The following is a 26,069-nucleotide window of genomic DNA, read 5'->3' as shown; positions in this document are numbered from 1 at the left end:
ACAAAATTGACAAACTTTTTAAGCTAGATTGGCTAAGAAAAAAAGAAGACTCAAATTACTAAACTCAGAAATGAAGGAGATGACATTAACACCAATCTCAAAGAAATAAATGGATTATTAAATAATATTACAATTATCACCAATAAACTAGGTAAATTAGAAGAAATGGACAGACTGACAGAAATAGACAATCTGAATCAACATAAAGCAAGTAAAGAGATCAAATAGTAATCAAAAAACAAAGAAATCCCAGACTTAAATGGCTTCAGAAATTAATTCTATGAAGCATTTAAAGAAAAATTAAAACCAGTTCTTCACAAAGTCTTCCAAAAAGTAAAAATGGAGTGCTATGGACTGAATTGTGTCCCCCTCAAATGTTCATATGTTGAAGCTCTAGCCCCCCCGGGCAACTATACTTGGAGAGAGGGGCCATAATGAGATAACTGAGGTTAATTAAGGTCTTAAAGGTAGGGCCTCAACCCAATAGTACTGATTAAAAAGAAAGTACTGACAAGAAGAGGAAGAGACATAAGAGAGTCTCCCTCTTCATACACATGTACAGAGAAGAGGCAATGTGAGGACACAGAGAAAGTGGCTGTTCACTAGCCAGGAAGAGTGGGCCACTGGAAACCAACCCTGATGACAGCTGGATCTCAGACTGCTGACATCCAGAACTATGAGAAAATAAAGTTAAAGGATAGAGGATGAAGTTTCTATTATGGAAGCCGGGCAGACTAATATATGGAGAGAATATTTCCCAACTCATTCTATGAGAACACCAATGCCCTGACACCAAAACTAGACAAAGACATCACAAGAAAACTAGAGATCAATGTCTTATTAATATGGGTACAAAAATTCTCAACAATATACTAGCAAAACAAATCCATAACATACAGAATAACTTATAAATCATGGTCAAGTAGGATTTGTTTCAGGGATGCAGGGTTGGTTTAACATCTGAAAATCAATTAATGTAATACATGACATCGTCCATTAATGTAATACATGATGATGTCCATTAATGTAATATACAGCTTCCAGATATTCAAGCTGGTTTTAGAAAAGGCAGAGAAACCAGAGATCAAATTGCCAACATCCGCTGGATCATGGAAAAAGCAAGAGAGTTCCAGAAAAACATCTATTTCTGCTTTCTTGACTATGCCAAAGCCTTTGACTATGTGGATCACAATAAACTGTAGAAAATTCTGAAAGAGATGGGAATACCAGACCACCTGACCTGCCTCTTGAGAAACCTATATGCAGGTCAGGAAGCAACAGTTAGAACTGGACATGAAACAACAGACTGGTTCCAAATAGGAAAAGGGGTACGTCAAGGCTGTATATTGTCACCCTGCTTATTTAACTTCTATGCAGAGTACATCATGAGAAATGCTGGGCTGGAAGAAGCACAAGCTGGAATCAAGATTGCTGGGAGAAATATCAATAACCTCAGATACGCAGATGACACCACCCTTATGGCAGAAAGTGAAGAGGAACTAAAGAACCTCTTGATGAAAGTGAAAGAGGACAGTGAAAAAGTTGGCTTAAAGCTCAACATTCAGAAAACGAAGATCATGGCATCCGGTCCCATCACTTCCTGGCAAATAGATGGGGAAACAGTGGAAACAGTGTCAGACTTTATTTTGGGGAGCTCCAAAATCACTGCAGATGGTGATTGCAGCCATGAAATTAAAAGACGCTTACCCCTTGGAAGGAAAGTTATGACCAACCTAGATAGCATATTAAAAAGCAGAGATATTACATTGCCAACAAAGGTCCGTCTAGTTAAGGCTATGGTTTTTCCAGTGGTCATGTATGTATGTGAGAGTTGGACTACAAAGAAAGCTGAGTGCCAGAGAATTGATGCTTTTGAACTGCAGTGTTGGAGAAGACTCCTGAGAGTCCCTTGGACTGCAAGGAGATCCAACCAGTCCGTCCTAAAGGAGATCAGTCCTGGATGTTCATTGGAAGGACTGATGCTAAAGCTGAAACTCCAATACTTTGGCCACCTCATGCAGAGTTGACTCATTGGAAAAGACCCTGATGCTGGGAGGGATTGGGGGCAGGAGGAGAAGGGGACAACATCACTGACTCGATGGACATGAGTTTGAGTGAACTCCGGGAGTTGGTGATGGACAAGGAGGCCTTGTGTGCTGTGACTCATGGGGTCACAAAGAGTCGGACATGACTGAGCAACTGAACTGAACTGACAGCATTGATAGAATGAAAACCAAAGATCATATGATTATCTCAATATATGCAGAAAAAAGCATTTAACAAAATCCAACATTTTTTCATGAGAAATACACTCAACACACTACGAATGAAAGGGAACTTCCTCCAACTGAAAAAAGGGCATTCCACAAAAAACCCTACACTTAACATTATAGTTAACGGTGAAAGACGGGACACTTTTTCTCCTAAAATCAAGAACAATGCAAAGATGTCTCTATTCTTACTACTTCTATTCAACACTGAATTAGAGGTTCCAGCCAGGGTAAATAGGTAAGGAAAAGAAAAGCCATCTAATTTGGGAAGGAAAAATTAAAACTGTTTATGTAGAAAATTCAAAGGAATCCAATAAAACACTACTGAAATTAAGAGATGAATTCAGCAAAGTTACAGGATACAAAATATGTAAATATCAATTGTACTTTAAGCTATGGTTTTTCCAGTAGTCATGTACAGATGTGAGAGATGGGCCATAAAAAAGGCTGAGCGCTGAAGAATTGATGCTTTCGAATTGTGGTGCTGGAGAAGACTCTTGAGAGTCTCTTTTACTGCAAGGAGATCCAACTAGTCAATCCTAAAGAAAATCAACCCTAAATGTTCATTGGAAGAACTGATGCTGAAGTTCCCCTACTTTGGCCACCAGATGTGAATAGCTGACTCATTAAAAAAGACCCTGATGTTGGGAAAGATTGAAGGCAAAAGGAGTTGGGCGGGTAGGGGTGGCAGAGGATGAGATGGTTAGATAGCATCACTGACTCAGTGGACATGAATTTGAGGAAACTCCAGAAGATAGTGGAGGGCAGAAGAGCCTGGCGTGCTGCAGTCCATGGGGTTGCAAAGAGTCAGACACAACAGCACACACACAGAAAACTGGACCCTCACACACTGCTGGTGGGAATGTAAAATGGTACAACCTCTTTGGAAACATCCTGGCTCTTTCTCAAATGGTTAAAAATAAGTGCACCATGTGACCCAGCAATTCTACTCCTAGGTATATAAATTTCCAACAAAAGTGAAATTTCCACACAAAAACTTACACATGAATATTTACAGAAGCACTATTCATGAGAGCCCAAATGTGGAAACAACCCAAATAACTATCAGCTGATGAACAGATAAACAAAACATGGCATATCCACACAGTGGAATATTATTCAGGCATAAAAGTAATGAAGTATTGATCCATGCTACAGTGTGAATGAAGCTTGAACTATTATGCTAAGTAAAGAAACCAGGCCACAGAATATCACATATTAAATGATTTCATTTGTATGAAATGTCCAGGATGGGCAAATCTATAGAAACAAAAAAGTAGATTAGTGGTTGCTTAGGACCTGGGGATTGTGGGGGCTGGGGGTCCTAGCTAAGGGGTGTGCTGTGTTTGAGGTGTGGAAAACGTTCTACAACTGACTGAGGTGAGAGCTGCACAAATCTGTGATTCTACTAAAGCTGTTGAATTTAAATGGGTGAATTGTATGATACATGAATTATATCTCAATAAAGCTGTTTTTAAAAACATCGCAGAGGCCCCAGTGTTTGGCTGTGAACAGATTCCTGAGAGTGCTATGCAGTCCAGTCTGACACTGCTTTGGCTACTAGGACAGGGACGTGAGAAGCAGAGGGGAGGCCTGCGTGCCCTGTGCTCGTCTTTTGTGGCTAACGCAGTGCTGCAAGAGGTCTGCAAGAACCTGGAACCCCACACCTCTGCCTGGATGGCCTCCATTTCATTATCCCTCCTGGTCAGAAGACATCAGCGGGAAGGAGCTGGCTATGAAGCTACATACTAGGCTGCTTCTTGAGTGGAGTGCTGAAGAGGAAGACAAACATTTTTGAGAATCATAATATGGCCAGCACATTCCTAGCCAGTCAGCAGCAAGGCTGCCACTCCATTCCCTTTATCAAAAAGTATTCCTAGTCTGGGATACTAATCCTTTCTGCGTCCCCAGTGGCAGGTGCTTTGATGTATGTGAGGAAGCTACTCATAGGGTCTGGCCTGATGCTTGGCATACAGAAGGTGCTCAATACATATTTATTAAGTAGGCATTTGGGCACTAAGGCTGATATTACAGAGAGGATGCATTAAAATTCATATTATTAAGAACTAAATATGAATGCTTCATGTAGATGCATGACAAACAATGAAAAACTCTAAAACATTTATTCTGTTCATTAAATATTTCAAATCCAAATTAAATATGCCTATGGAAGTCTGACAGTCTACAGTAGTGAATGTAGATAATTCACCAATCTGCAGTATGGCTGAAAAATACAGATGCAGATGGAATTTTGTTCTCCTATGACAACGTGTGGAGATGTGGAACAAGGGAATGTGGACTGTATTGGTTTAAAAACTGCTGACAACCATGGGTGAGATCAAAGGTAATAAAAGTCAGCTTCTGGGCTGTGATCCAGATGAATTCATCGTAAAGTAAAACTGACTTGAGAGAGCGTCAAACAATAGCCCTCTACCTGGCAAAGGCTGTGCCAGTGACTCCAAAGGCGGTCAGGTGGACAGTCGTGAAGATGGATCAATAAGCCGCAGACATGGTCCCGCACAGCCTGCAGCTCCCGGGAAGCCCAGGAGAGAGCAGCACGCTCAGGTGACACTCACCAGGGTGCCGTTCAGAATTGAAGAGATGCACCTGCTCCAACCCAACTAAGACAGCCTTTTCCTCACCTTTACAAATAGGGGTGCTGACACTTACATCACACCCAAGGGTAAAAATAACTGACCCAGTGAAGGCCGTCTTTCAACCACAGGACTGAAAAGGACCCTCACTGAGCACCCTGCCCAACATTTCCTCAAGTGTTAAAATGTGTCCCACTGGCCCACCAGGGGCTGATTCTTGGTGGTACTTAGGTGTATTCATTTCCTAAGGCTGCAGAAATTACCACAAATCTGGTGACTTCAAACAACAGAAATCTATTCTCTCCTAGTTCTGGAGGCTACACGTCTGAAATCAAGGTGTTGGCAGGGTCATGCTCTCCGAAGTCTCCAGAAGAAGATCCTTTTTTGCCTCTATCTGCTTCTGGTGATAGCCAACGACCCATGGTGTTCCCTGGCTGCAGACACAGCACTCCAACCGCTGCCTCTGTTGCCACATGGCATTCTCCCTGTGTGTCTGAATCTGTGTCCACATTTCTTATAAGAACACCAGTCATTAGATTGGCACCCATAGTCCAGTGTGACCTTATCACAGCTTGATTACTGCCAAGACCCTATTTCCAAAGAAAGTCCCTTTCACAAGTATCTGCAGTTAGGACTTAAACGTGTTTCTTTTTGGAAGACACAAAAACTGGTGAACGTTATCTTTTTATGGCCATGTATTTTAGTGCACAGCAATAAAATATAATTAACCCATCAAACTATGCTTCCACTGATAAGATATCACTGCTTGAGAGGACTAAAGGCTAAGGTTAAAAGAAATGAATCCATTTAAAGGAATATCTTGAGTAAATACTTCTATAGGTTTCCTCAAACAAAGCAAAAATTACGAAGGTGGTAAATTAACGGAGAAACACCTGGAGCTCACTCCAAATTCTCTCTTCAGGCAGGGGTGGTGTTTGGAATGGAAAATAAAGTAAATAGCTGAGCCTCTTATTTAAAAGCTTCCCCAAAGAGATTTTACAGTCTCCTCACAGTTAGGTCATTATGCCACAAACCTCACTGCCTAAAACTTCTTCCTTATATCTAACCCCAGTTCCTATTGCTTCAGTTAAAAAAATGACTGCTGGATACATACAGTTTATACTCTTAAAACCATTAAGCCATCCAACATACAGGGAAGATGAATTACAGGTAAGCATAACTTCTAGTAGTTTAAGAACTTAATGAAGTGTGGCTCATGAATTGTTTGTTACAAAATGACTATTTGAAGAAGAAGAAGGACCAAACCTATCCTTGGAGACAGAACTATATTTTTCAAGCGGTTTTGTGGATGACTGGGGAGTGAACACCAGATGGGGCCAGCAGACCTGGGATTGTCTGGCGAGAGTGCCTTATGAAGATCCGGCTCCCACACGCAGACTCATGGCAAACCAGAGGGCTGACAGATTAACACATTCCTGGTCCTTTTCCCCCAGATGAGATGAAAGAGAAAATTCCTTCTCATCTGAAATGAGTTGTCTTGTCACCTGGCAGCTCTCATTAAACAGGAGGCAACAACCCAGCCTCTAGTTAAAGCTGTTTCATCGCTGTGGACACCAGCACAGTAGGGTGAACAGGAGGCACTCTGTGTACTTCTCTTCTATAAACCCTGCCTCTATCCAAGACACTAAGGATGCCACTTGTAAATCATGAAGTCTTTCCTCCCGGAAAAGGACTGATCTGCTTTTGTACAATCACAAGAGTGTGCTTAAATAGAAAGGCACAGGCACAAATGGCTCTCACAGAAGCCTGCCACATTTTCAGGATTTGGTGTCTTGGAAACTTTCAAAAGAGGCTTGGTGTGCCTTTTTCACCGTGGCTAGTCTGTGGACTATGGTTTCCCCCAGCTGCTACATATAAAGTCTGCCTATTAGGCCAAAGAATACACTGCGTGCTCTGTGTGTGCTCAGTTGCTCAGTTGTGTCCGACTCTTCGCGACCCCACAGACTGTAGCCCTGAGACCAAACTATGGTGGAGGTAATGAAGATGAGAAAGACTTCTGCTTTATTGACTACGCCAAAGTCTTTGACTGTGTGGATCACAACAAACTGTGGAAAATTCTTAAGGAGATGGGAATACCAGACCACCTGACCTGCCTCCTGATAAAACTGTATGCAGGACAAGAAGCAACAGTTAGAACTGGACATGGAACAACAGACTGGTTCCAAATCAGGAAAGGAGTACTTCAAGGCTGTATATTGTCACCCTGCTTATTTAACTTCTATGCAGAGTACATCATGCGAAATGCCAGGCTGGATGAAGCACAAGCTGGAATCAAGATTGCCGGGAGAAATATCAATAACCTCGGATATGCAGATGACACCACACTTGTGGCAGAAAGTGAAGAAGAACTAAAGAACCTCTTGATGAAAGTGAAAAAAGAGAGTGAAAAAGTTGGCTTAACACTCAACATTCAGAAAGCTAAGATTGTGGCATCTGGTCCCATCACTTCATGGGAAATAGATGGGGAAACAGTGGAAACAGTGACAGACTTTATTTGTTTGGGCTCCAAAATCACTGCAGATGGTGACTGCAGCCATGAAGTTAAAAGACGCTTGCTCCTTGGAAGAAAAGCTATGACCAACCTAGATAGCATATTACAAAGCAGAGACATTACTTTGCCAACAAAGGTCTGTCTAGTCAAAGCTATGGTTTTTCCAGTAGTCATGCATGGATGTGAGAGTTGGACTATAAAGAGAGCTGAGTGCCGAAGAATTGATGCTTTTGAATTGTGGTGTTGGAGAAGACTTAAGAGTCCCTTGGACTGCAAAGAGATCCAACCAGTCAATCCTAAAAGAAATCAGTCCTGAATATTCATTGGATGGACTGATTGCTGAAGCTGAAGCTCCAATAACTTTGGCCACCTGATGTGAAGAACTAACTCATTGGAAAAGACCCTGATGCTGAGGAAGATTGAAGGCAGGAGGAGAAGGGAATGACAGAGGATGAGATGGCTGGATAGCATCACCAACTCGATGGACATGAGTTTGATCAAGCTCTGGGAGTTGGTGATGGACAGGGAAGCCTGGCATGCTGCAGTCCATGGGGTCACAGAGTCGGATGTGACTGAGCAACTGAACTGAACTGAGACTGTAGCCCGCCAGGCTACCCTGTCCATGGAATTCTCCAGGCAAGAATACTGGAGTGGGTTGTCATTTCCTCCTCCAGGGATCTTCCCGACCTAGGGATTAAATCCAGGTCTCCTGCATTAGCAGGCAGATTCTTTACCACTGAGTCACCTGGGAAGCCCAAAGAATACTCCAGAAGAGTTCAAACCTGCTCAGCCTCAAAGGATACCCCTTTGCTCCTGAATCTGCACCAGGTGTAAGCCTCCTCGTTCAGGGAACACAGCTCTAGGGTCTGAGGAGTGTGGACTCCTCCCTCTGCCTGTGCCCCTGCAGAGGCTGGGGCAGGGTTGTTGGGGGAATGCCCCTGCATCCTCAGCTTCCAAAACACCCAGCACGGCCCAGCCTGCTGCATTTCCGGGTCAACTGAGTGCTTGGAATGTGGAGAACCTCTGAGGAGAAGCAAGAAGAGGCAGAGGTACAGGAGGGAGAAAGCCAAGAGCCAGGAAAGTCCGAGAGCAGCAGGAGTGGCCAGGGAGTTCTTTTGGGGGGTGTTGACCTATTTTCATGTAGGACACAAGACCCAAATGCTCACAGTTAAGTGAGCTTGGACTATTTAATTTATTTAAAGAATTTTTATGGCACTTAACTTGGATTCTCTAAAACAAAGCCTTGAAAAGTGGCAACACCACGATCTGCAAAATTATTCTCAAATAGGATCTCTACATGCAATAATAACCCTACACCCATCTCAGACCCTGTTCTTCCCAGCACTAAATAGTTCTCTCTCTCCCCACCCCTTCTCTATGTCTCTCTCTCTCTCTCTCACACACACACACACACACATACAGACATACTCACCCTCCATTCCCCATCTTATTTCCCCACATCAGTCACAACTTTCCAGCTGAAGGAACAGCTGCACAGAGTGAACCCTTTCCTCAGTCATCTCTATTCCTGGCAGATTGATTGCCAGCAGGTCTGACCAGCCCAGCCGGCCACACAACTCTGCCCAGGCTGGCAGGAAGGTCAGACCACGGGATCAGTGTCCAGAGGGCTCCGTGTGTGAATGCCTTGGCTCTGCTGCATAACGAGATGGCAGCACCACGGATCTCTAGCCCTGAACCCCAGATTAGAAGAGAAAGTAATACAGTCAACCTGATTACACCACCTCTTGATTATCTGTGGGGTAACTATTCCCCTCTGCTTAATCAGGTGCTACCACCTAAGAAGCACAGCCAGTACACTCTGAAAAGCAGGGAAAGAGACCTGCAAAAAGAGAAACAGAAAGAGCTAGGGAGGAGGGCCAGGAAACAATCGCAGGTCCCAGTAGAGCTGCCCTCCCCGGCTCAGAGCCCGACACCTGGGTTCCTACCTTGAGTGGCTGCTCCACCAGGTGCCTCACACACGTTCCTCTCCAGCACCGCAGGTGCCCAGCCCGTGCTCGGTGCTGTGGGACCTAGGGGGGACCTCTGAGGGACTGCCTGGTGTCAGAAACCCCCAGATTTCCTCTCTGCCTTCCTGCCGCCTTTCGCTGAGGTTCTCGCGGAGGTCTGCAGGTTTCCTTCTCCTGCTTGGTCCCGCCCCTTGTTCTTGCTCAGATAAGCTCATCGTGTTTTCCCTCAGGGCCCTCTGCAGCCTCTTGTCCCAGCCTTCCTGGTTCAAAGGGCACTGGGCCACACCACCTATGAGGCTTAGCCTTTCATTCGCCTCAATTAAATTTTCCATTAACTTGGTCTCTGGCCAGTATAGATCTTCCCTTCAAGCTTGTCTCTAAGTTCAGATCGCTCAGCCCTCAGAATCAACCTTACGACTCCCCTTGGATCCATTCAAGCACATTTATACTTATCCTCCCTAATGAGATGTACAGAAACCAACCGTAATTTTAATGCCTGACACCTGAACTTCTTTAGTCCTTTCTAATGTTGATGGTTTGCCTGAGACTTTGTTCTTTATGATTTAAGATCTTCCCTCGCAGAAATTTTGCCCAAAGGCAATTTGGCCCAACGTTGGCCACTTTAGAACAGTGAATGCCCTTTCAGTCTCCAGAGGAGAACAGGTTCCCTCTCTGTAGTCTTTTCTTTGCAGCTTTGCCAAAGCCTTTACCCAGAGGCTTCTGGGAATTTCCAGAAGGAGGGGGAGGGCGAGAGTGGGGAGCTTTCTGCCGTCAAGCTCTGTTTCTTCAACAACTTTTGGGTCTTTCATAGGAAACTGGGGAAACTTAGAGTGACCCTTACTCAGGAAAATGCTGGAGTCCCTGGAATAGAGGACACCATATAAATTCTGGTTCCAAATGGACATCCTGACTTTTAGGAAGGCATTCCAATATTTCTCGAGTGGGTGAAGTAGGCTGCCATGTTGTGAGCATCTCTGTGGACGGGCCTACATGGCAAGGAATCAATGGCTCATGGGAAGCAGAATCCTGCCCACAACCACATGAATGAGCTAGGGACTGGGTCCTTCCTTAGCTAAGCTCTGAGGTGCTTGCCACCTTGTGAGAGACCCACAGCTGGAGAACACAGTCAAGCTGCACCTGAATTCCCGATCACAGAAACTGTAAGATGATACATGTTAAATTAAATTTTAGGGTAATTTGTCACACAGCAATATATAAATATTACAGGTGGGAAAGGAATAATACATTCCTCTTGACTCTGCATATCTAGGTTGGAAGTTACAATTATTAACTCAATAGCAGTTAAGATGTATATGCTATTAGAATATTTAATTCTCTGTCAGGAAGTTTATGGGATTCTTTTTTTTTTTTTTTTTTCCCAACTGTCAAAGGGTTTGCTACTTATGTCTGAGACCCAGAAATGACCCACTAATAGGAGAAAGTCTGTGGAATTTATCTTAGATGCCTACTGGTTTCCAAAGTTGCTTCAATTCCTCTTGACAAGGTTTATCATCTTATTCCTAGTTCTGATACATGGTCAGTAGATACTGGTGTGGATAACCTGCAGCTATTACCTTAGAACCTGCCACAGAGGCTCAGGGTACAGGTCCAGAGGAGCAGCCCAAAAGATAGTCTCTGGTTACAGCTCCTGTGGGCCCTGGAGATTTGGGGATGGCCACATCTCATATACTCTTCCATCACAGGCAGGAGCCTCTTTGGACAGGCCTGCCAGAGACACAGAAGGCCTTCTGCAGCTGACCCAGATGTCCCCAGCATGAACTCCAGTACTAGAGTGGCTCATGGGGGACTAATGGGTAGGGTGTCACCTGAAGGACAGTTAGCTTCATGAAACAAAGGAAAAGATTTCCAGTAGATTTCATTATTTGAAGAGAGGCATGGCGTTGGGGTAGAGGTATCTTTTAGAGAATTCCTGAGGCCAGCCTTGTGGGAAGAAAGAGTGTACACCACCTCTTTTTTGACAGCCTCGTTTCTCCTTCTTACTCCCTCTTAGAAGGAGCTCTCCCAAACAGGAGAAAGCCTACTAGGGATTTACAACCATCATCATTCTGCTCCTCAAGTCTTGGTGTCTTTAATCCACAACATGACTTTATTTGTGACCTTGAAAGAGGAGCATTATCTTTGTTTCTTTTTGTTTCATTTTAACATTAAAATATTACCAAATTGGTCAACGTGATTCAATACTGGGTTATTTATCTCATATTGAAAGTACCTTGAGTGACTTCCTTGGTGGTCCAGTGATTAAGACTCTGTGCTACCAATACAGGGGGCTGGGGTTCCATCCCTGGTCAGGGAAGTAGATGCTACATGGCGTAACTAAGAGTTTGCCCACTGCAACTAAAGATCCCACATGCCAAAACTAAAAGAGACTGCATGCCTCAACAAAGCTCGAAGATCCCGTGTGTTGCAATGAAGACCTGGTGCAGCCAAATAAATGAGTAAAATACCTTGGGAGGTTCCAACAATTTAATTGGAGCATTCATTCATTCATTTAACCAATAATTATTGAATCTTTGTGCTTCCTCAATATCTGTAGGATTTGAAAGAGAACCTAAGCCTTACAATGCAAAAGAATTCAATAAATTGCAGAACATGGTAAAAATCTATTTAAGATTCTACAAAACCCAGTGTTTTACTTAGAGGTTCCTTTTTTCCCTTTTAGTTCAGTGTTTTAAAAAGTACAGACAGTATACTTTCATGAATGATATCATTGAAAATAGAATAAATAGCTTTTCCTAAATGAACTCATATAGGCATACAAGCAGAATTAAGATCAGGAATTCTACACTGGCAATCGGTCCCTCTCCCATGCTGTAAGAGCTCTGGCTGGGCTTCTCCTGGACATATCTGTCTAAAAATATAGGAAGGCCTTTGTATTTACTGCAGAACTTGTGGACATTCTATTTTTTTTTTTCCTGTGGCATATGGAACTTCCTTGACCAGAGATTGAATCTATGCCTCTTGCATTGAAAGTAGAGTCTTAAGCATAGGCCTGCCAAAGAAGTCCTGGACATTTTCCTTTTCATGTGTCCATCAAGACTCTCTCAAAGATTCTTAAAAACTGAGCTTGGCACTAATACTCTTTTCTCCTTCCAAATGACCCCAATTTCAATACATGGCTCGAAAATCAAACCACTCATTTTGTTCACATAGCCCATGGCTATACCAGGATGAACATAGCTCTGCAATATTCTGATCATTGGCCTGCACATGCCTTCCTTCATTGCTCTTTTTTTAACCCAATCATTTCATATATTATTTAAAATACTGGGTTAAACCATGCCTGGGGCTTCCCAGATGGCTCAGTGGTAAAGAATCTACCTGCCAATGCAGGAGATGCAAAAGACACTGGTTTGATCCCTGGGTTGGGATCCTCTGTAGTAGGAAATGGCAACCCACTCCAGTATTCTTGCCTGGGAAATTCCATGGACAGAGGAGCCTGGTGGGCTACAGTCCATGGGGTCACAAAGAGTTGGACATGACTGAGTGAGCATGAAAACCATGCCTAGCATTGGTGGAGTAGGCCACTTTGTTGGATTTTGTAGGGATGAGGAAGTTCTCCTGGTGTCTAGGATGATAGGTTCTGCCTGTCCTGTGGATGTCATCCAGCAATGACGCAACTAGGGCACGAGGATAAGGATGAGACACTCCTTGTGGCCAAGATATTAACCCAGAAGGAGAAAGGATAACTGATCTACCTAGAGTTCAGTTTCTGCCTGGATTTTGCTAAGTGGGCATTGGTGTTTGTTTTGTTCTTTTACATCTTTGCTAGAAGAAGTGACACAAGGGTACCACAAGCCACTTGTGAACATCCATTTTGTGTGGTCACACTTCTGAGCCAGGAAACAAGACATATACCCCACTCAGTGAGTGCTGGGTAATGGGGCCTTATCAATAGGCTTGGGAGGAAAAGCAAAGGGCCAGGGAGGAGACCTGGGCTCAGTTTCCACTTCGCTGCTGCCTTTCTGGTTGGCTTTGAACAAGTGGCCTCAGCTCTGCAGGCATCACAAGTAGAGGGAACTCAGAACACATTTGCTGTCTGGCCATATGGATGTTTCTATATAATGGAACTCATGCCACTTGGTACACTCTATTGCCTTTTAGAAATAAACAACCTTTTGGAAAGAGATATTCTCTGGATAGTCATTCTTTTGTAGAGCTATTACATTAGACAAATTTGTAGTTCAACAAAGAAGCAGATTTGATTTCTAGATGCTGGGTATGCAGAAGGTACTGTGCATGTCTGTTACTCCAAGAGTTTTCTGGTGCCTGTCTCCAAGACCACCAGCCAAGGACAAAAACATCAAGCGTCAAGAATCAATGGCCTTTCTCATCTCCCACTCTCACCATTTGTGTATCAAAAAAGCTACTCAACAAAAAGTAAACAATTTGTTCCCATCAAGTCAAACCTTTAGAAGGCAGGAAACCAATCACTAAATTAGATCTCGCAAAAGACTTCAGCTATCACATTTGTGGTTTCCAAAGAAGATCTCCCCAATGCTTGGTGAGCACAGTTTGTTCTGTTGTGTCACACCGAATTGGAGTCAGTAAAATATTTACTGCGGACCTGTGTTTCAGGCTGTCCTCAAGTTCCCACCGTCAAGTCTACCTAGGGAGATGAGGTCTGGACCTGGATTCTAGCAGTATAAGGCAGAATTAAGAGCCATGAATGCTGTGCAGACAAGGGTCTGAGAGAATGGATCCCTAGGGTCTTCTAGGGATTCTGGGAAGCTCGGAAGGCAACAAAGACCCTCCTGCCAGTGCTGGTCGGAGGTCACAGTGCTTTTCCGTGCTGCCACACTGAGAAATGTGCCAGTCATCATTCTTTTCTGTCTTTTACCTTCTTCCCCAGCACTGCAAACCTCCTTTTTCTCACCTGCATTTTCACCTGTGCCACTTTGCCTGACCACTCTGCCCCTCACACCCATGGACATCTCATCCAGCTCATCCTCAGCGTCAGTGCTCCTACAGGGCGGCAGCATCCTAGAGTAGATAAGTGTATTTTACTGAAAACCTGACATAAATTTCCCTCTGTGAGCAGGACTCAGTCAGCACACACCTTCTCATTCCTTGTGTTCCTAAGCAGCAACGGCAAAGGACATCCCCTGGGAGCCTGTCAGAAACACAGGCTCTCAGCCCACTCCAGCCATCCTGAGCCAGAGTCCATATTTCATCAAGATGCCCGGGTGGTTCCAGGGCACAAAGTGGAGAAGCACTGGCTAAAGCTTACTTATAACTGAGACCTTTTCCCCCCAACATTCAAAGTGAAGTTTCTCAGTCACGTACAACTTTCTGTTATCCCATTGACTGTAGCCTACCAGGCTCCTCCATCCATGGCATTTTCCAGGCAAGATTACTAGAGTCAGTTGCCATTTCCTTCTCCAGGGGATCTTCCCAACCCGGGGATTGAACCCAGGTCTCCCGCATTGCAGGCAGACGCTTTACCCTCTGAGCCACCAGGGAAGCCACCATTCAAAGGTAAAGTAAAATTGTTATCAAATGCAAATCCAGAACCAAATGTTATCAAATCCATGATTTTGCTTCCACTTTCCTAAAGGCACCCAGAGAGCTGCTCTCCACCCGATAACATGAACATTTGGCGGTTAATAGACATAGAGGAAAATGACTGATCTTCCCAATCTCAAGCCAAGAACTCCACGGTCCAGACTGAATTCAGGCAGCTGAATGGGTCTGAAGCTTGTTTTCCCTGAACATAAGAGAAAGATCATTTGGTGAGAGAGTTTATATTTGAAAGGTCTGAGGAAGAGATGTGGAAGAAGCACGCTCTCTGCTCCACTGTGAGCCCTTCTACCTTGGTATCCTCATCTTCCCTCCTGGAGGATCCCACCACAGGGCTCCTGGGGGCCCTCACCTCTTACTATCTGCGGCTCTTCTCTGCCACTCCCAGCTGTGACTCTCAGCTTGGAAGGGACCAGAGAGGACATCTTGCTCTTACATCCTCTGGATGCCTGAGTTCAGCCTGACGGCCCTGACAAGTGGACATCTGCTTTTGTCACCAGTCATGAGGAGATCACACCATCCAAGCAGCTCCATCTACTTCTAACCAGTTTTGACTTTTCAAAGATCTTTACAATGTCAATGCCACCTGACTCCCGAGGGAGCCATCTTCTGAGAGTTCCACTGTGTTATTCAGCTTCCAAGTCCTTTACCTGGGAGAGTACTCCTTACACCCACACTTCTCAAACTTTAATGTGTCTTTAAACACCTAGGATCTGTTGCGAAGGAGTGAGGGAGGGCTGTTGAGCTTTTCCTTTCTCGGCTGATGGTGATGCTCCTGACCAGAACTTGAGTGACAAGACTTGAAGGTTAATTAAGTATATCTTCAGGACCATAGAGGACAAATCCATGTGACCTGGTGTCACATCCTAGAACAGAAAATCATTTCTTTCCCAAATCATCCTTTTAAAAAAAAAAACAAAACAAAACCACAAACATCTTAGTTTCTGTGACAGTTCCTTGTGTGTCCTGGCTTTGTATTTTCTTAACTGTCTGATTTACTGTCTTCTGGAAACGCCCTAATGAATGCTGACAAACCCTCTAACTGTGTGGCACCAAGCCTGGAACACTCCAGCTTTGAATGAACAACCTTGGGGCAGAGCAGGATCTGGTTCAAATGAGTTCAAGACTGTATGATCTTGTTTAGGAATAACATGGATATGAAGCCTTAAGTCAACAAAGACCTCCAGCCCTTCCCTCATAAATGCACCTGCCTTTCTTGCCACAATGGTGGGAAAGTGGGTAATAAACTAGTTCCTCATCCAAGGTAATAATAACATGATATGTTATCCTTTAAGGGAACTTTGGGGCTTCCCAGGTGGCACTAGTGGTAAAGAACTCACCTGCCAGTGCAGGAAACATAAGAGACAGAGGTTTGATCCCTGGGCCAGGAGGGTCCCCTGGAGAAGGGCACAGAAACCCATTTCAGTATTCTTGCCTTAAGAATCCCATGGACGGAGGAGCCTGTTGGGCTACAGTTCATAGGGTCGCAAAGGGTCGGACATGACTGAAGCGACTTAGCATGCACACAAAGGAACTTTGACAAGGCAGTCCTACAGAGGCAATGTCTTATTCTAAAGGCAAACTCTTTAATGGTATCATCCTAGGCCCCATGGAGACAGGTAGGAGAGACATGTGCCAGGGGGCTGCTCAGAGCCTACCATGCCATTGCTGCTTCTTCCACCCTCCCCGAGGCCCCTAGACACATGAAACACACAGCACTTGGTCCTGTAACACCTAGGGCATAAGGAGCAATTTCCACAAAGTTGGTTGATTTGGAGCAATTCATTTTTTCAAAGCATCCCTTGGCTGGGGAAAGGTTCTTGACGACAACTGAAGTAATTGCTTCTAAAGCCACAACACCTAGGAAGGAAATCAGCTTTAGGTAGAAATACCTGCCCCAGTCAAGGGAAGAAACAAGGTGGCTACTTCCAGGAAAAAGACAGGAACTTCACTCAGCATGGTGAGTTTGGAAGGGGAGAGAATATGGTGGAAACCAAGGCAAGGGTTTCTTCAATGATCACTTAAGGAAAGCTGGAGGGGGGTTCCTGGGACAGGATGTTAACATGAAATTATTTTAGTTTTAGTTTTGGCTGAAGCTGCACGACAGTAGGCTCCCCATACAAGAGTCAAGTGTGGAAATCTTGCAAAAAGAGATGGGGTGGTGGGAAGCCAGCTTTACAGCTGTAGATGACCACCCACGTGCAGCGGCGCACCCAACTGCAGAGGCTGAAAAGCAGGTTGAATAGAAGATGAATTGTGGAGAAAAAACTGTCCCACATTCCCATGGGCTTCAGTGTGGCCCTGTGAGTAGCTTGATCTCCGACCCTGGAGCTCAAGAGACAGAAAGTATTATTGTTTCATTTCCATGAGAAAAAAGTCTGATGGAAGAACAAAGGAGAGGTGGTACAGAAATCAGCCCGCAGGCCCTGAGTCTGTTTGCGCAAAGGATGTGTGAGTGTTTCTAAGAGACCAGATCTGAAGTGAGATCAGCTTAGATCCTTTCTATGGGACTATCTGGAGGCACAAGGGGCCTCAGGAAAGAGAAGCCAGAGATTTACCTGCAGATGCCTTGAGGCTGTGGGAAGAACTGTAAATGATCAGCCAGAGAAGAGTTGCCTTCGTCTTTGACAATGAACGTGCAGATGAGACATGGGGACTCTCCAAAGGACTCATGGAAACAGTGTCAGATTTCATTTTCTTGGGCTCCAAAATTAATGCGGATAGTGACAGCAGCCACAAAATTAGAAGATGCTTCCTCCTTGGAAGAAGAGCTATGACAAATCTAGACAGTATATTAAAAAGCAGAGACATCACTTTGTCGACAAAGGTCCATAGTTAAAGCTGTGGTTTTTCCAGGAGTCATGTATGGATGTGAGAGTTGAACCGTAAAGAAGGCTGAGCACCAAAGAATTGATGCTTTCAAACTGTGGTGCCGGAGAAGACTCTCCAAAGTCCCTTGGACAGTAAGGAGATCAAACCAGTCAGTCCTAAAGGAAATCAACCCTGAATATTCATTGGAAGGACTTATGCTGAAGCTGAAACTCCAACACTTGGGGCACCTGATGTGAACAGCTGACTCGCTGGAAAAGACTCTGATGCTGGGACAGATAGAGGGGAAGAGCAGAAGGGAACAATGCAGGATGAGATGGTTGGATGGCATCACTGACTCAATGGATGTGAGTTTGAGCAAACTCAGGGAGACAGTGAAGGACAGGGAAGCCTGGAGTGCTGCAGTTCATAGGGTCGCAAAGAGTTGGACACAACTTAGCAACTGAACAATAACAACAAGAGCCCACAGGATGAAGAATCAGCTTGAAACACCCGCCAGAACCAGGGAGCCTCATGCCAGCTCACAGTGGGATTAGTCAAGCAAAAACTCTCCTACCTCTTTTCTCTCCTCCTTCCCTCACTCTGATCAGGAAGGATTTGGAATCACCGTTAGTTCCACACAGAAGGGGCAAAAACACAGGACTAGGCAGGAGGTGAAGAGAAGCCAACCATATCTTCCTTTGCTGCTGCAGGCAACTGGCCCAAAGCAGGGCTGTGCTGGGAATGGGAAGTAGTTACATCTTTGAGTGAAAATTAAAGTTTGATGATCACACTGACCTGGATGTTAACTATTCACTAAAGAATGTTTTGTTTTCTGAAAGGAGCCAGGAAAGGCAGGAGATCTGCCCTAAATTTCATCCATGGACAGGGAATAAGTGGTCTCACAGGCGACATTTATTTCAAGGAGAATGGGAGACATGAGTTCTATGACTTTATGATTATGTCCCCTAGGTCATTGCTTATTCAATGTAACGATGACTTAAGAGTTTGTCAAATGAAATCAGTCATCTGCTGTTCTCATTGCAAGATTCACTGGAAGATACATTAGCTTTACAATATGTTTCTGAGTCAACCAAGGTTTATAGGAGAGGCCAGATTCATAGACTGTCAGAACCAGAAGGTTATACATGAGCAACTCAACCCCTTATTTCACACAGGAAACTGAGGCCCAGAGACATGAGAAGACTTTCTCAAGTTCAGACATATAGAGGCATCAAGAAAACACAGAAGTATAGAGCATCTGCTCACACAGGCTATATTTAATTAGATACCTTTCTTTGTAAAGGCCAGATTTCTTCCTGTTTCCCAGGTCTCAGAGAGTTTAAAGTAAAATTGTAGACAAGATTCTTGACATTATATGAGAAAAATCTATGCTAAGAATCTTCCCTGATGTCCTCCTAGGCTTAAAATATAGCCACTCTGATTATAAGTATCCTTCTGCTGAACTCTCTAAACCTGTCTGTGAGCACATAACTGCAAATGTATTGGTTTTTTCATTATTCACACTGGTCACTCAATACCTCAAAAACTTCCTAAGCTCACATATTTGCCTTATTCCAAGACAGGGTCTCACAAGGTACTTGGAATAGGAAAGGGGTCAGCAAATGTTTGCAGAATGACATAATGGCTAGATTTCAGTTTCACCATCTATGTGTTCTTTATGTATCAACAACACTGCTTCCAGAGAAAGAAAAAAGGCGACATGTCTCCTCATCCTTGAAACCTGAAACCTAGAATCTGGACTCATGTTCTGCTGCTGCTAAGTAGCTTCAGTCATGTCCGATTCTGTGCGACCCCATAGACGGTAGCCCACCAGGCTCCCCCATCCCTGGGATTCTCCAGGCAAGAACACTAGAGTGGGTTGCCATTTCCTTCTCCAAGGTATGAAAGGAAAAGTGAAAGGGAAGTCGCTCAGTCGTGTCCAACCCTCAGCGACCCCATGGACTGCAGCCTACCAGGCTCCTCTGTCCATGGGATTTTCCAGGCAAGAGTACTGGAGAGGGGTGCCATTGCCTTCAAATCCATAACTCAGGGCCACTACGTGGGGGATGAGCAGCTCCCGCTGGCACCTAGCCTATTGGGCAGACAATGGTGTGGCAAGTTTGTCCAGGTGGTCTTGCCCTTCCCACCGACCACTTCCCTACACTGAGCTATTCTGGGGCTAGTGGTACAAAAGGCATTTAGCTCCTGGGATACCTTCTGTCCTGTGATGAGGGAGAAACACTAAGTCTCACTGGAGGACATATATGATTTACAGCCAGGTCAAATTCCTGCCATGATAGACACTGTATTACAGTTTTACTGTAATACACTGTATTACTGTTTTATTGACCTGGGTAGGAACCTGAGGCCCCCAGACAGGACCAACGTAATCACTTCGTTAGCCCTTGTTTCTTCAGGATTTCTTTGTTACTTAGGTTAGTAGTCTTTCAATTATTCGACAATGATGAATAAATGCTCAAGAGTCTTTATTAGAAGAGAGGAAAAAAGATCACTCATTACAAGTGATGCCGTCTCAGTGTCTACATTCTAATAACATAGGCCTAAAAGTTACAATGTCAGCTCTCAGTAGCTGGAGCCATCTCTTCCACTGCAGCCTGGGTGGGGACCGTCGGGGTGTCCTTGGTCCTGGCCGGTTCTCACTGTGCCTCAGATGCCCAGAGGGGCAGCTCATGAACCTCTAGCAGAAGGAGGGAACCTCTAGCTCCTAGAGCTCCCAGGAGCCCCCTCAGTGGCAGCCTCCTCTGCCCTGGGAGGGCAGGGACACCTGGAACCACCTGCAGGCCCCGAGGACAGACCACAAAAGCCTACCTGACTCCATCCTGCCTTCCTGGCTCTCGGGGGCGTTGTCGGAGGCGCTGGTGCCCCTGGGGAAGGGCTGGTGGCTAAAGAGGTCGTCACATAGGAGACTTCGGCACAGCTTGGTGAGGAAGCGGAGGACGTACCCGACGCTATTCACCACAGGCAGGCTTCGCAAGTGCTGCTTCCCATCAAAGGAGGCGGAGACTGGAAGAGCACAGACACAGCTACTCAGAGCAGGACTCTGGAGAAAGCCACAAGCCCATCAGCCCTGGGGAACAGGTCTTGGTGTGGTCAGTTCTGCTGTGCTTTTAACTAAGTTTTATTTGGATTTCACCTGTTTTTTCACTAACACCCTATTTCAGTTCCAGGATCTCATTCAGGAGATCATATTGGCTGTACCTGTTGCGTAAACTTGGTATCCTCGGGTTTGTGACTGTTTCTCAGTCTTTTCTTGTTTTTCATGGTCTTGACAGTCTTGAGGAGTACTGATCATGTATTTTGTAAAATGTTTCTCAATTTGGTTTGTTTGACATTTTTCTCATGATTCGACTGGGGTTATGGTTTTTGGGGAGCTTCCCTGATGGCTCAGACAGTAAAGAATCCATCTGCAATGCAGGAGTCTGTGGTTTGATCCCTGGATTAGGAAGATCCCCTAGAGAAGAGAATAGCAACCCACTCCAGTATTCTTGCCTGGAGAATTCCATGGACAGAGGAAGCTGGTGGACTACACTCCAGGGGGTCATAAAGAGTTCGACACACGTGAGCAACTAACACCCACTTTCACATGAGTTTTTGAGGAGGAAGACTGCAGAGGCAAAGCGCCTTTCCCCTTGCATCAGATAGACACATGACATCTCTGGGATGTTAACCTTCATCTCCTGGCCAAGAAAGTGTTTGCTATGTTTCTTCACTGTATTCTTCATATTCTGTTCCTGGGAAATAAGTCACACGGTCCTATCCACATTCAAGGGCAATGGAGGGATTAGGCTCTACCTCCTGAAGAGGGAACAGTCTCTATATAATCTGAAATTCTTCCATAAGGAAGACTTGTCCCTTCTCCTCCACTTATTTATTTGTTTATTCATTAATAACAGTGTAGACTCAATATATTTATTTTGTACTGTGGGCTGTCCAACACTATGTTATTTATTTTATTGCTAAATTATTCCAGTTTTTATCTTTTGGGAGCTTGCAGATTTACTCCTGCATCCCTCTGACACACCGTCATTTTTTAAGCAACTCTAGATAAACAGACTTGGATCAAAGGTGGGTCTTGATAAATGTCTGTATCTAGATGTGACTGTGTGTGTGTGCGTGTGTGTGCACGGGTGTGTGTGTTCAGTCCCTTCAGTAGTGTCTGACTCTTTGCAACCCTATGGACTGTAGCCTGCCAGGCTCCTCTGTCCACCAGATTTTCCCAGCAAGAATACTGTAGTGCGTTGCCATGCCTTCATCCAGGGTATCTTCCAGACCCAGGGATTGAACCCACATCTCCTGCACATCTCCTGCACTGCAAGCAGATTCGTCATGCCACTGGGGAAGCCCAGATCTAGATATATATGTATATTCAAATAAAACTGAGTTCATACTGAGGTGTCCAATTCTAACCCAGTGTTCAGGGTTCTTTCAGCCTTCTGGGGAGGAGTCTTTATAAAAGAACTCCAAAGGTGTTCTCGGTGTTCTCTCCGTAGTGATGCTAGATCACACTCAATTTCTCTAGGGCTACCAGAATTTTGAAGAAACATCCAGTTCCTCCAGCTGAGAACTTGTTTCTTTGTGTAATCCTCCTCACGGAACTCTGTTGCCATGTGAAGCTCACACACCAGCTCCAGTGTGGGGAACACATAAGAAGATCCCCAGCAGGACATTCTGCTCCCCTCCTCCTCCAGGCTCTGCCCTCAGTGCACACATGTGGAACGCAGCCTGGACTTTTATACTCTAGCTCCCAAAGGCTAGCGCACTGCAAGGACTGGGACAAGGCGACCAGAGCTAACTTTGATTTCAGAACTGAAAAATAAACTCTCACACACACCTACCCATTCAAATTAGAAATAAAAAGAATCATTTCTTTTGTGTAACTTTTAATAATTTAACAAGAGCTTTCACGTCTATCACCTCATTTATGCTGTCTGACTGTCCTGTGAAGACAGTGGAAAGAAGGTTATGATCCCATAATGTAGACGAGGAAACTGAGAAGGCCTGAAGTGTTTTTCCAGCTCCTGTGGCCTCTAAGGGGCGTTTGCCTGTCACTTTAATACTCCATAATAATGACTCTGATTGGGAGGGTCAGCAAAGAGCTGCCAAGGGGCTCAGTAAGGAGGATCTTGACCTCTGGGACATGCTGGAGATTCCCTCTTGGGTGGGGGGAGGGGGGGAAGTGGGGAGGGGCAGGCACTGCTGCTCACCTCCCATACCTTAAAAGACTAGTTGAGATGGAGACTGACCACACAGCAGGTGGGTCTGGGGCATCAGGCCTGTGCCTTAGATCAGGGTTTCCACATTCCCAGAGATTCCTGGAAGCTCACACAGTGGGAAAATCCCACCTCCTGGAAGCAGACATGTAATATGTGAGATCTCAATAGCTACCCCTCTGGGAGAACATGGTTAAGGCAGAGCATCCCAACAGGTGTGCCGGGAATGGGCCATGGTACTGGGACATGGGCCCTCAGCCTCTGGGGTGGCCCGAGGCCCAAGCATGGAGGTTTGAGTTCTTCAGGTCCACGATGCCCACACTAGTGTCACCATTTTCTACACGTTGTGCCCACGAGGATGTTTAAAAAGCAGTGTCTGAAGGCTCAGGTTCTAGGTGGAGAGTGGGGGAGACTGGGTCTTTCTCCTTAGGCCCCTCCCTAAACCACCTTGGAGCAATCATCATCTTGCTGGGCTCCCACATCACCACCAGAAAAGTGGAAGACCACTGTGCCGCTTCACAACCTCAAGGAGGAGGCTCCTCAGTGCCACTGCATTCTCCAAGACCAGGCACTCCACTCTGGCCTTCCTGGGAATCCCTCAGCCAAGGGAAACTTGGCAGGGCTTTGCCTGCTCGGATATTGGTGTCAGGCTCTGCAGAACCTCCTCACCAGTGCCAAGGCCCCTGAGGCCACAGAAAGGCTGAGCAGCAGACCAGAGAGTTAGGGGTCTGCTCTCCCAGCCAAGGGCAGGGCCACAAAGAACCTGGGTGGGATTCACTCAAGAGGGAGGGGCACAGAGTGCAGGAAGAGCTTTCTCTGAGCACTGGTCTGTGTCTTGAGCTCTGCTGTTTAGCCAGGAAAAGGACAAGGCTTTCAACCTCATAGAGTAGTCCAGGTTCGAGAACCTGGCTCTCAGATCAGGAAAGAACAACCAAGGAGCCCTCAGAGGTCTGACAGTGGGACTCTCCTCTTGGGCCCCTCTCGGTGCAGTTCTTCTTCCTCCTCTCTTCTGCCCGCATCTACTGGAGTCTCTTAGAAGTCACCCTGGGTCAGACACATGCACCCAGACCTCGCCAAGTTCTGTTTTAATCAGTTACCAGCTAGACAGATCCAGCTTCTTTCTCAGAGGGAGCTCCAGAAGGAGGGCTGAGTCAGGATGAGCTGGTGAAGCTGTGCTGCAATATCTCCCCACCTGCAAACCCTGGTTATTGACCTGGAGTCCAGGAAAACACTTATGTTTTGGTTTTGCAGGACACAGCCACATTAGAGGCCCCTCTCTCAAATCCTCTCTTAGCCAGCCAGCAGGGTCACCTGTACTGCCCTGTGAATGGAAAGTTGGCTCCCTTTTGCCTGGGTATATGGAGGCTGTGTCCATGATGCTGGGCCAGAGAAGACACCAGGCTGTCCTCTCGGATTCAAAGCATCTTGCAAAGGTGTGGAGCTCCAAGGCCTTAAGGGCAAGTGGTGACAACCACTGTACACGTGGAGAAGACAGGCAGTCTCGGTCAGGGGAGCAGCTGAGGGGGCGGAGCTCTAAAGTCCTCCTCCACCTTGTGGTGACACCTCCCCCTCCCTCTGGATGCTGTTCAGTCAGGGTGCAAACTGGAGGAGTGTGCTGCGACGTGGGATTGAGCTCTTGTTAAATACAAACAAAAACATATCCTGTGAGATAGGTTGAGACCATGAACTTTCCCCACTTCCCTGCACAGTGACAAGTGCTATGAAAAAGGAATGAAATGGAGGAAGGGAGAATAAATAGTGACAAAGGTTGATATGTCAGACAGGGTAGTCAGGAAAGGGATTTTTGAGAAGGTGGCATTTGACTATAAATCTGAAGGAAGTCTAGGAGCAAGTCACATGGACACTTGGAGAAAGAACATTCCAGAAAGAGAGAACAGCAGGTGCAAACGTCCTGAGGCAGGAGGAGCGTGGTTGGAGGACATACGAAGGAAGCCATTGTGACCAGAGTCAAATGGAGGACTTAAGAGAAGTGACCAAAAAAAAAAAAAAAAAACAAGAGAGAGAAGTGACCAGAGCCAGGTCACATGGGGCCTGGGAGCCCTTGTAAGGATGTGAGCTTTTTCTGGGAGTGACATGAGAGCTGTTGAGGATTTGGAGCAGAGGAGGGGCATGATCTGGCTTAGATTTGGAAAGAACCAGAGTGATTACTGTGGGTCATGAAAAGTGGCTTGATTCTGAATGTATTTGGAAGTTAGAACAATAGGATTTATTGATGAGCTGGAAGTGGAGATGAGAGAAAGGGACAAGTCAAGGGAGAGGATTCAGATGTCTAGTCTTCTTACCCAGGTCCGGGAGCCTCTTCTCCTCAGGCCCCTTTGGCACACAGGCTCATTTAAGGCCCCTGGAGCCCAGCAGATGGAGACAGACCCTGGCCACAGTCCCCCAAGCCTGACTCAGCTGCTTTCCTCTTTGGAGACACCCATGGATGCCATGCTTAGTCGCTCAGTCGTGTCTGACTCTTTGCGATCCCATGGACTGTAGCTTACTAGGCTCCTCTGTCCATGGAGATTCTCCAGGCAAGAATACTAAAGTGGGTTGTCACGTCCTCCTTCAGGGGACCTTCCCAACCCAGGGATTAAACCCAGGTCTCCTGCATTGCAGGTGGATTCTTTACTGTCTGAGATACCAGGGAAGCCCAAGAATATTGGAGCGGGTAGCCTATCCCTTTTCCAGGGGACCTTCCCAACCCAGGAATCGAACCAGGGTCTCCTGCATTGCCCTCCTCATACCGTCCACTCCAGGGCCTTACCTGACACCATCTCGCCACCGTAGCCCTGCTTGACCAGGGAGAAGACCAGCTTCTGCTGGTGGGCACAGTCGATGCACGCTTGCACAGCCTGCTGCAGGACTGCTGACGGCCGCTCAGGCCCGAAGTGCTCAGGGAGCTGCTGCACCTTCCTCCTCTCCAGGTACGGCCCTGCATTGGCTTGCTTGTTGATGTAGAGGCAGACTGTGGAAAGAGACCCACAAAGCCCTCAGTATCGAAGCACATCAGGCCTGCAGTGGCTCCTGTATTCGGGGCTGGGGATGGGGGGCGGGGGCAGGATGCCTCAGCCATGTCCCCTTGGCTCTGGCCTTGGGAAAGCTGAAAAGGCCAAAGTGGCACCAATTCTTCCCAACTTGAC

At 45.8% G+C, this 26,069-nt stretch overlaps 1 protein-coding gene across 8 annotated transcripts in view; it reads right to left on the bottom strand.

The window, feature by feature from the left end:
* Nucleotides 1–26,069, bottom strand: part of SCML4 (Scm polycomb group protein like 4) — a 111,743-nt gene that overhangs the window by 22,707 nt on the left and 62,967 nt on the right. For 7 of the 8 annotated variants that reach the window (XM_070796003.1, XM_070796001.1, XM_070795998.1 and 4 more), the window contains 2 exons: nucleotides 25,694–25,894; nucleotides 20,522–20,716 (listed from right to left, as the gene is read on the bottom strand). In XM_070796003.1, coding sequence (XP_070652104.1) covers nucleotides 20,522–20,716; nucleotides 25,694–25,894 — 396 coding nt within the window. The remainder of the gene's footprint in view (nucleotides 1–20,521; nucleotides 20,717–25,693; nucleotides 25,895–26,069) is intronic. The other variant, XM_070796000.1, reaches the window with a different exon arrangement.

This window comes from Bos indicus, chromosome 9, assembly GCF_029378745.1.
Source record: "Bos indicus isolate NIAB-ARS_2022 breed Sahiwal x Tharparkar chromosome 9, NIAB-ARS_B.indTharparkar_mat_pri_1.0, whole genome shotgun sequence".
Classification (NCBI taxonomy): Eukaryota; Metazoa; Chordata; class Mammalia; order Artiodactyla; family Bovidae; genus Bos; species Bos indicus.
This window is presented reverse-complemented; position numbering and strand designations above follow the sequence as displayed.